The sequence below is a fragment of the Bison bison genome, unplaced genomic scaffold, assembly GCF_000754665.1.
Source record: "Bison bison bison isolate TAMUID 2011002044 unplaced genomic scaffold, Bison_UMD1.0 scf7180017864491, whole genome shotgun sequence".
Classification (NCBI taxonomy): domain Eukaryota; kingdom Metazoa; phylum Chordata; class Mammalia; order Artiodactyla; family Bovidae; genus Bison; species Bison bison.
In genome coordinates, this window is record NW_011495050.1 from 21,369,752 (window position 1) to 21,381,098 (window position 11,347).

The window sequence follows — 11,347 nt, forward strand, 5'->3', positions numbered from 1 at the left end:
TGCATCGTTGGAACGAACAGGTGAGAGGACCCAGGCGGGTCCCAGCCCACCCACCCGACTCCAGTGTGGCCCGTGAGCTCTGGGTGCTTGACCCTGACAAGACACTGCACTTCCTGAGGGCTTTGGGCTCCTAATCCGAGTCGTGGTAACTGGTTAATCGTGAATTGCTTGGCATATAGTTCAATGAATACATGTTACCTGGTCTAATCACCTAGGGCTGTGAGGTGAGGTGGGGTGCCATAGGTAATTAATTATCCAACCCACTCCAGCCCGGTGACCCCCACCAACCCAACCTGGGCTCCATTTCAATCCCAGTTGTTTTCCCAAGACAATGTCCTTGTGCAAAATGAGCAAACCAAGTCTAGATCAAGGTGTAGTCTCCAGTCTCTGGTATGTGAGTATTGGGCTTCCCTGGTGGCTAAGATGGCAAAGAATCTGCCTGTGATGCAGGAGACCCAGGTTCAATCCCTGGGTTGAGAACATCCCATGGAGAAGGGAATGGCAATCCATACCAGTATTCTTGCCTGGAGATTTCCATGGACAGAGGAGCCTAGCGGGCTACAATCTATGGGGTTGCAAAGAGTTGGACACAACTGAGTGACTAACACTTTCTTTCTCCTAGAGTTTAATTTTCCCCCCTTTGAAAAGGTGTGTCTCTATTTTTGTTTTCAAAGGAAGGTATTCATAGGCTTCAAATATGGGCAGACTGGAAAGCCAGGAAACAGAGGAATTATTAAATTAGAAGGCCATTTTCCACTCTAGTTTCTCACTCTGGTGTCCTGATGACACTTTCTTCCAGCATGCAGATTGATTTATTAACCAGGTCTAATGGGTTTTGTTTTCCTAACAAGGAAGTGTTGCAAATCATCAAAGTGGGTTAGAGGAGTACATGGAAGTTTGGAAATGAACTTCACCTTTCCCCCACCTTCATGCAGTTTTTGTTGGTTTTTTTAAGATTTTGTATCCCAATTATAAAGAACACATACCTAAAGTTAGAAAGAAAAAAGGAAAAAGAAAAAAGCTTGCCTCGGCAATAGATATTAACATTTTGGGGAGAGTCCTTTCAGATAATCTCTGGTTTCTAGTGAGTAAATAGATCATATTTCTTTAAGACCGTTTTCTGTTGATGGACAGCTCAGTTCCATTATTATACTCTTATAAAATCTTCACTGAAGTGAGCCTTCTCCCTCATACATTCCAGTGTGTTGGAAAAGTCCATTTTCAAGGTATGACTAAGTTTCTCTGGATTCAGGGAAAACAGGTGTAATGTGGTTGTGACTTTTTGTGGTCATTTTTGAATTGCTAGCACTTAATACAGTGTCTGTGACCCAGTAGGTCCTCAGGAATGACTGTCAGGGGCTGAATAAAAAGGGCATGGATTCAGACTTTTGAAGGATGACAAGCTACTTGTGACTGAAACCTGCCTGGGGAGTTGAGAGGACTACAGATGGGGAACTCAAAGGAAGAGACAGTATGGTTGGTTTAGGCAGTTGTAGGATGAACATGAGGATGAACTCCCACCCTCATCTGCCTCCCTGCGTGTGAGGTCATGATGGGGAGGTGGCCATCACAGGTAAAAAGCAGGAGTCGGCAGAGAGGAGAAGGGAAAGATGGACTGACCACTTCCTGGCTGGACACCTCACCTCTTCTCTGACCTTCCATTTTTTCCTCAGAAATGATCAGGTAGGTGGTTGTGGGTGTCAACTTCACAAGGCTCTTGTGAAGCTTCGAATCCAGGTTCTCAGAGAACCTGACGCATAGTTTATGTGCTTGGTAAATATTTGCTGACGCAGAAGCTTGTCAAGCCCTCCTTAACCGACTCAGAAAAATGCTTGTTTTCAGAAAAATTCAGACTTATCAAATCCTAGCAGGCCCTGAAGCAGAAACATAAAGCCAGTTCTTCTGATCTCCACAAAGATATGCCTTTTGTAGAATATACAACGGATACTGATGAATATTTTGTATTTGTTTTTCAAAATTCTAAAGTGAGGATTTCTTTAGCCATTTTCCAACCATCTTACATGTATCATTGTTTCCCTTTTCTGTAGGAACAGTTCCTTTTAAATAAACTACTTAGATCTTAGGAGGTGGCTATTGGTATTAATTTAGAACAATAACTAACAGTTACTCTGTGCTAAGGTTGGTGCCAAGAGCTTTATATGTAATATTGTGTTTAATTTTTATAACAGTCTTATGAGCTAGGATTATAATTAGCCCCATTTAACAGATGAGAAAACTGAGGTACACCTTGCCCAGGGTCATACCACTCCAAGTGTTGGAGCCTAGATTTGATCTTTGGAACCTGCTCTAACCATTTTGTGGTTCATTATCAAAGTTGGCAAAACATCAGAAAAACAGACTATCAGAAAAACAACTGCATCCTAAGCTAACGTTTTTTTTTTTTACTTTATTTAAGCATAGTATAATAAAATTCCCCAATTGTATGTGTCTAGTGTGATGAACTATCAGATCAGATCAGATCAGATCAGTCGTTCAGTCATGTCTGACTCTTTGCGACCCCATGAATCACAGCACGCCAGGCCTCCCTGTCCATCACCATCTCCCGGAGTTCACTCAGACTCACGTCCATCGAGTTAGTGATGCCATCCAGCCATCTCATCCTCTGTCGTCTCCTTCTCCTCCTTCCCCCAATCCCTCCCAGCATCAGAGTCTTTTCCAATGAGTCAACTCTTTGCATGAGGTGGCCAAAATACTGGAGCTTCAGCTTCAGCATCATTCCCTCCAAATATATTTAATCTACTGCCACTATAATCAAGACAGAGAACAATTCCCACACTCATAATGTTTCCTTGTCCCCTTTGCCCTTGATCCCTTCCCTCTACCTCAAGTCCCAGACAACAAGATCTGCTTTCTGTCCTTAGAGTTCCTGGCATAAGATTTTATTCCACCTGCCCAAGAAGCCCCTATAAGGTTGGCATTGCAATCATTATCATTACTCCCATTTTATAGATGAAAAGTCCAAGTAAGTTTGCTAGATTTAGCAAATAAAAATATAGGATCCTCAGTTAAATGTGAATTTCAGATAAATAACAAATACTTGTCTAGTATTAGTCAGTTCCGTCGCTCAGTCATGTCCGACTCTTTGCGACCCCATGAACCGAAGCATGCCAGGCCTCCCATCACCAGCTCCCGGAGTCAACCCAAACCCTTGTCCATCGAGTCGGTGATGCCATCCAACTATCTCATCCTCTGTCGTCCCCTCCTCCTCCTGCCCTCAATCTTTCCCAGCATCAGGGTCTTTTCCAACGAGTCAGTTCCTCACATCAGGTGGCCAAAGTATTGGAGTTTCAGCTTCAGCATCAGTCCTTCCAATGAACACCCAGGACTGATCTCCTTTAGATCAGTTGGATCTAAAGGATCTGGTTGGATCTCCTTGCAGTCCAAGGGACTCTCAAGAGTCTTCTCCAACACCACAGTTCAAAAGCATCAATTCTTTGGCGCTCAGCTTTCTTTATGGTTCAACTCTCACATCCATACATGACCACTGGAAAAACCATAGTCTCGACTAGACAGACATTTGTTGGCAAAGTACTAGAATATTTCCTGCAATATTTGAGATACTCTTAACTGGGCAACCTCTATTTTATCTTGCAACCCTAAGTCAGAGACCAAAAGGTTGGCTGACTTCCCCCAGCCTCTTCTCAGCAGTTTTTATTCTTCCTACTCCATGGAAGATGTGAAATGGCTAAGAATTCTTAATCTGATTTAATATTAATACTGAGCACAATAAAAAATGAGACAATATAAAGTTAAGTCCCCATCTGTGTTTATGAATGTGTGTGTCCTGTGTCTGTTTGGTGAGTAGAAGTTTATTTCCAATTGATTTGGAAGTTCTGCATCACAATAGAACAGAAATTTCATCTTAATAGGCTTAACTGATTACTCATTTACTTAAGAATATTTACTAAGTACCTATTAAATGGCAAGCACTATGTTAAATTAAGTGAAGACTCTGACTTTTAGCACATGTGTTTTTTGGATTTACGAATTTGATTTCTATTTTGTATATTGATGGAGTGGAAGTCTCTCAGTTATGTCAGACTCTTTGTGACACCGTGGATGGTAGCCCTCCAAGCTCCTCTATCTGTGGAATTCTCCAGCAAGAATACTGGAGTGGGTAACCATTCCCTTCTCCAGGGGATCTTCCCAACCCAGGGATCAAACCCAGGTCTCCTGCATTGCAGGCAGATTCCTTATCATCTGAGCCACCAGGGAAGCCCTCTGCAATTGAGAAGGAGAACCTGACTGAGGTGATGTGGCCCCTGCCCCTTCTATGGGAGGCTAATGTGTATACGACTGACCTGAGGAATGATGGTTGTGTTTCCCAGAGGTCAGCTGTGACCCGTGATCTCTGAAGTCATGGCCGGCAGCCCGGTTCCCACGGAGGCTCTCAAGTTCTGGCAGCTTCCCTTCCACTGCTGAGTGTTATCCGTCTCTCTGCCACGGGAACTCCCTGACCTGACTGCTTTCTGTGCCCCTAAATGAATAAAATCGGTTTGATCTATGCCCTTGCCTGTACCACCTCCCTCAAGGGGAGTTAAATCTGTGAAAGAAACCTTTAACTGGCTCATTTTGGCCATCCTGTGTAAATGAGGCTGGACTCTGTGGCAAGGATGCTTGCCTCTTTGGAAATGCCCTGCTGGCATCAGTCATAGCAATGCTGACGAGCCTTGCAAAGGATCCTCCGTGCGAGAGGAGGGCTCCGCAGTGGTTCAGTCTTCTTCCCTGCCAGGTGCTGACTCAGTCTGGCTCCTACCTGCTATTTCTTCTCCCTGACTTAGACCGTCTGTTCTCATGAGCTGGCCGGTTGCCACTCCCTGGCTCACTCCCCCCTCCTGAGAAGGCCTCTGCCTGCTGGGCCATGGGTTAGAGACCAGCCTTTCTCAAGGGTCACCTCGAACGCCACCTCCTCTGGAAGTCCCCCTTAATTGCACAAGACACCTTTCTCTGATTCCTCTGCCACTCTGTGTTTAGACCTTGTTGCTTTCCCCTTCTTTGTGTGAAGATTTTGTTTCCCTCTTTATTTAATGAAGGGATGCTTAAATGAAGGAATGAATGAAGGCTGTAGGCATAGCGTATCCAGCACAGAATCCTGTTTTAGGAGAGGCCCAATAGAGATTTGATGGAGGAGGAGGATGGGAGGGAAAGAGGGCAAGGAGAAAGAAAAAGTGGTGAAAAGACTGTGTCCAAGTTCTGCTGCTCATTGATCTTGGTTTAAGTCACTTCAGCTGCCTGAGTTACTCATTGTCAACTAACCTTGTTGTCCAGGTGGGAGGATGTGGTCAGATTGCCCTCATTATCAAGGTGGGAGGGTGACAGGGTTCATGGCCATGATGATTGCCTACTTCACAGGACTGTACTGAGGAAGAAATGGGAAAACACACAAGACTGATGTTCTTTGGTACAAAATCCCACAGTCCAGGTTGATTTGAGCTTGTGACCCATTATCTGGACAATCTGAGATTTTTAATACAAGGGGCCTTGGAAGGTGGGATGACTGAGTCAACATCAGAAACAGAGGCTATCAAGAGGACAGTGTTGTGACTGTAATTCCACTCGTCCCAGGTCACCACCAAGGGATAGAAATAGGGGGATGCAAGTGCATATGGCATCTCCAGATAAAAGGTCACAGCTCAAATCAACCTGGACTGTGGGATTTTGTACCAAAGAACATCAGTCTTGTGTATTTTCCCATTTCTTCCTCAATACAGTCCTGTGAAGTAGATGATCATCATGGCCATGCACCCTGTCATCCTCCCACCTTGATAACAAAGGCAATCTGACCACATCCTCCCACCTTGACATCAAGCTTCATTTGGCCAGTAGAGTTCTGTTCATGTTAAGACGCAGAACTGTGCAATGGAGAAATTGGAGTAGGAGACTGTGCTGGAATTAAAAAAAATGTTACCTGAACATGATTTTTCAAAGCAAGCAAACAAAAACACCTCTTACTGAAGGAACACAAGAGGTGCATTTTCCTTCTGATCTCTTGAAACAGTTTTTGAATGTTGGGGCTAACTCTGCTGCTGCTAAGTTGCTTCAATCTGTCTGACTCTTAGCGACCCCATGGACTGCAGCCCACCAGGCTCCTCTGCCCATGGGATTTTCCAGGCAAGAGTACTGGAGTGGGTTGCCATTGCCGTCTCCGGGGGCCAACTCTAATAACAGATAATTCTCAGTATGCAAGTGCTTTTAATAGGTAAACTATGTACTATTTGAGACTGTATTTTGGTAGAGTTGAAGAACTTGTGCGGTTGTGATTGACCTTTGGTGGACTTTACTGCTCAGTTTGTTGTGTTTATCTTCCCCCTTAGACCAGTGCTTGAGAAAGGAGGGGAAAGATTCCTTGAGAAGTCAGCTCTGGTTGTAAAACCTGCCGGGAGAGCTTTGGCTCTGGGGTGGGTATTAGGACCTTAATCCTTGTTGACTTTTCGTCCAGCTCTTGGCTGTAGGGCTCCTCCCATATCTCCCCTGGATAACCCAGATAGCCCTGCTGGTTCAAGGATACTGCGATTCCCACCCATTTGGGAGCATCTGTGATGTTTATGTGGAGAAGGCAGTGGCAACCCACTCCAGTCATCTTGCCTGGAAAATCCCATGGACCGAGAAGCCTGGATGGGCTACAGTCCATGGGGTCCCACAGAGTTGGAGACGACTAAAAGTGACCTAACACAATGAACCTGTATTGATGCAGAATTACAAACTATAGTCTATCATTTATTCTAACTTTGGTCTTTACTGAATGTCCTTCTGTTCCAAGGCCACATCCAGGCCCCACATTAAACTGTCATGTCACTTTAGGCTCCTCTTGACTGTGACCGTTTCTCAGGCTTTCCTCTTGTTCATGATTTTGACAGTTTTGAGGAGTATCCGGCAGGTAGTTTGTGGAATGTCCCTCTGTTGGACTTGGTCTGATGTTTTTCAGATGACCAGACTGGGTTTATGGTTTTGAGAGAAAGACCCTGGGGGACAAGTGCTTCTAATCACATCTTGTCTGGGGCAGTTGCTATCGATCTAACATTTTTGATACTGCCCTTGGTCACCTGGCTGAGGGAGTGCTGGTCAGGTTTCTCCACATAAGGTTACTTCTTTCCCTGCCTTTCCACACTGTGCTCCTAGGAGGGAGGTCACCATGCACAGACCACACTTAAAGACTGAGGATTTATGTTCCATCTCCTTGTGGCATGAAGTATCTACATACATTATTTGGGATTCTTCTGCACCAGGATTTGTCTATTCTCTCTGATTTATTTATTTAGTCAATAATTTATAGCTGGGCTAAAAATTATTATAGACTCCTGGATATAATACTCCTGGAGTGGACTCCTAGATATTTACTTTATACTTCAGGCTGTACTTCAATTATACTTTATTTTATTGTTCAAATTGTTCCAGCTTGGCCTGTGGGAGCTCTTTCTGTTTGTTCCTGTTTCTTTGACATACCCTTATTTGACTTTTGTTTGCTTTACACACTTTCTTATTTTCTGGCACTATAAGATTCCCCAGACTCATCTTTTCTTTTTTTTTTTGGCCCCACTGTGTAGCTGGTGGGATTTTTGTTCCCCGACCAGGGATCAAACCCATACCGTCTGCATTGGAGGCATAGAGTCTTAACCACTGGACCTTAGGGAAGTCCCAGTCCCAGACTCATCTTGTGTATTTCCTGCCTCAGTCCTAGAATCAACCATTTCTTCATGGAGTCCTAGTTGCTTTTATTGGAGAATAACATTAGAAACCAATATCTGGCACTAGATGTGTTCTCCACTGCCGCAGTGTCGTTGCTTTTAGGCCCTCTCAGCTTAAAGAGCAAGAAAACATATGTGCATATGTGCATGTCTATAAATAAATACCTCTGCGTGTAGCCATCGGTGTCTAAATTAAGTTAAACGTGAGTTCATACCGATGTCTTCAACGGTAACCCATCACCACATGGCTCACTCTAGCCTGTTCCCTTATCTGAAAACTCTCATTACAACAGTGAGAAACCACTCATGCCACCTGCCACCCGTTGACTTGATTGTTCCATTCTGTGGGCACATATAGAGGTACCAGAATGGTTAACCTGTATCCACGTAGGAGACAATTTTATCAGCTGGAGCTCAGTGCTTCTGTACAGCTGCTCTTGCCTTTAATTTTACAGACTCATTTGCAGAGTGACTTGGGTCAGCACCTTTTCCCTCATTCCCTTCACTCCAGTTGATTCATGTATGTATAATATAGTTAAATTGTTTACTCACATTCTGCATTCCTTTCTGGGTTTCCCCCCACTTCCCAAATGATTCTTTAAATATTTGCACACATTAAAGTTGTGTTGTAAAGTTCAGTAGGTTTGGCAAATGCCTAGTATTCTGTACCATAGTATCATACAGACCAGTTTCACCCTGAAAGGTTCCACGGGCTTCACCAGTTCAACACTGCCCTTTTCCAAGCTCCTGGTGACCATGGATGTTTTCACTCTCTCTATCATTTTGCTTTTCCCCCAAGAATATCATATCATTGAAGTCATAGAGTGTGTTTTTTCAGATTGACTTTTTATTTATCAATGTGTATCTCAGTTTCCTCCATGTCTTTTTGTGGCTTGACAACTCATTTCTTTTTGTCGCTGGGGAATATTCCATGGTAGGGATAGACCAGAGTTTGTTTATCCATTCACCTATTGAAGGAGATCTCGGTTGCTTTCAGGTTTTGGTGATTATGAGTAAAGCACCTCTAAATGTTTGTATGCTGTTTTTTTGTGGCCACAGTTTTCAAATCTGTTGGGTGAATAACTAAGAGTGTAGTTGCTGAATTATGTGGTAAAACTATGTTTACCTTGTAAGAAATTGCCAAAAGTTCTTCCAAAGTGGCTGTGCCATTTTATATTCTCTCCAGAATATAACTTGAATATTTTTAAATTGCAAAAATAAATGTTGGCATCAAATTTAGATTCCCTAGAAATCGAACGAACAACCTAGCAGACCAAACGAAATATAAGGGAGCTGTATCTTCCCTTCAGGTAGGCAGGTAATAACCTTTCTAAGTGTTAAATCAACACTATCCAATAGAAATTTATGTGCTGGTGGAAATGCTCTGTATCTTCTTTGTCCAGTTTGCTAGGAACTTGCCATGTTTCCAGTGGCTACTGAGTATTTGAAATGTGGTTAGTGAGATGGAGGAGTTGAATTTTAAATTTTAAGTTTAAATTTAAGTAGTCATGGGTGGCTAATGGACGTCTTAGCGGGTGGCCCAGAATTGGGATTTTGGCTCCTACTTGAGTGAGATAGGCTGCTATGAAGGATTTTGTGCAGGGCAGAGGAATGATCTGACTTACACTTTTAAGTAACTTTAGATTCTGTATTAGGAATAGACGGAAGGGGAGCAAGGGCGGAGGCAGACAGATCTGTTAGAAAGTTACTGCAATAACCTGGAACAAGAGATGACAGGGTTGTGGACAAGAGTGATGGCAGCGGGGGAGGAAGAAGTGGCCAGATTTGGGATCTATTTTGAAGTTAGGGCTGGTGCAAGGTAAATAGCCAAACACACACTATTTTTGACAAAGGTAATGGAATTTTAGTTCGTTCTTATTTGCAGTCTCATTTCTCTTAGATCTGCTCTCATTTTCTTTAAGCCAGTGAAATTTCCTGTTCCAGAGGTACCATGTTAAAATCTTCCTGGTTTCCTTTCTTCTACTTTAAAAAGAATAATACGATGTCTTATTTTCAAGCTTTCACTGTAAATGTGAGTCTGGAATGAAGGTCATTTTTGATTACCTAATTTTAAAATTATTTTTGATGCATCCACTATGAGCTTGCATAAAGATAGTTTCCAACCTGGTCGTGGTCTTGGGTCATATATGGGTGGGGAAGAGGGAGGGGTCTGGCAGGGTTTCTATTGGGATCATATGTCAGCCTTGCAGGACTTTTAGAAACCAACATTGTCCACTAGCAGTAGAATGTGAGCCACATATGTAACACTGCAAAATTTTGTGTTAAAATTTTAACATGTTAAAAAAGATTTTAAAAGCAGGTGGAATTAATTTTAATGATATATTTTATTTAATCTGATACATCTAAAATATTATGATTTCAGTAGATAATAAACATAAAAAGTTATTGAGGAGGGTATGGCAACTCACACCTATATTCTTGCTTGGAGAATCTCACAGACAGGAGCCTGGCAGTCTACAGTCCAAAGAGTCAGACACGACTGAAGCTACTTAGCATACACATAGCAAAATGTTTTACATTGTCTTCCCTTTGTACGAAGTCTTCCCTTAAAACTAGAGTGTATTTTACACTTACCTCCCATCTCAGTTTGGACTAGCTGTGTTATCAGAGGCTACCAAATTAGACTGCACAACTCTGAGCATCTGCTGTTCTGTTCAAATTGGGTGGGTGTGGGGAGGGGGAATTAAATTCCTAACTCTCATCATTGATGTCACGAATACTATTGGGGAATGAATTAAAGGAATATTGTATGATGTGACTGATGGGCAGTTGTGTAAAAACAAATGAAAGATTAAAATATACCCCAAATCTACCAAACTCAGACTGGAGTTGTCAGTCTGAGATACGTCTAACAGTGTTCTAGAAACCTATACTATAATAAAATCCTCTTTAAGAAAATCAAGGTATCACCTCTTCCTCCTTTTGACCATCAGTGCAGTTCAGCCACTCAGTCGTGCCCGACTCTTTGTGACCATCAGGAAGTGTTAATTTTAGATAAAGTGCGGGAGAGAGACTTGCCCCAGGCGGAGGTTAGGTGTCTAACCAGCCTTGAACGGTAGGGGCTTCGCCTTAACCCTGTGTTTTCTGGATCTTTCAGCTGAAGCGGGTGTTTGGAAATTGCCTGCCACCCTTTCCACCAAAGTACTATCTTGCAATGACCACATCTATGGCTGATGAGAGAAGGGACCAGTTAGAACAATATTTACAAAATGGTATGTATTTGGATTTTTTAAAACAGATCTGTGGAAATGTGAAGGTTTATATCTGTCCTCAATGGCTCTTAGTATATTTACAGAATTGTGTAACCACCACCGTCATCTAATCTGAGAGCATTTTTACCACCCCAAAAGAAATTTTATACCTATTATCAGCCACTTCCTATTGCTCTCCCTTACCAGCCCTTGTTTTTATGCACTAATTTATGCCTTTATAAATTTGCCTGCTCTGGATATTTCACATAAATGGAATCATACAATATGCGGTCTTTGTATTTGGTATAAAAATGCTTTGTTTAGAGTTACCCCTTCCCCACGTGCTCTGTGTTGGTTTTGATTGTAGAAGTCAAAGAAATGTCATTTGGATTAAGACTGAACAAAAGGATAAAATGATCTGTTTTTATG

At 42.7% G+C, this 11,347-nt stretch overlaps 1 protein-coding gene across 1 annotated transcript in view; it reads left to right on the forward strand.

Annotated features, from left to right (window-relative positions):
• Positions 1 to 2: 2 nt before the first annotated feature.
• The window catches only part of SNX31 (sorting nexin 31), a gene marked incomplete at its 5' end in the record, with an annotated part of 82,056 nt that continues 70,711 nt past the window's right edge, over positions 3 to 11,347 (forward strand). Inside the window, 2 exons of the mRNA XM_010863555.1 lie at positions 3 to 20; positions 10,825 to 10,939. Of these exons, the coding sequence (XP_010861857.1) occupies positions 3 to 20; positions 10,825 to 10,939 (133 nt within the window). The remainder of the gene's footprint in view (positions 21 to 10,824; positions 10,940 to 11,347) is intronic.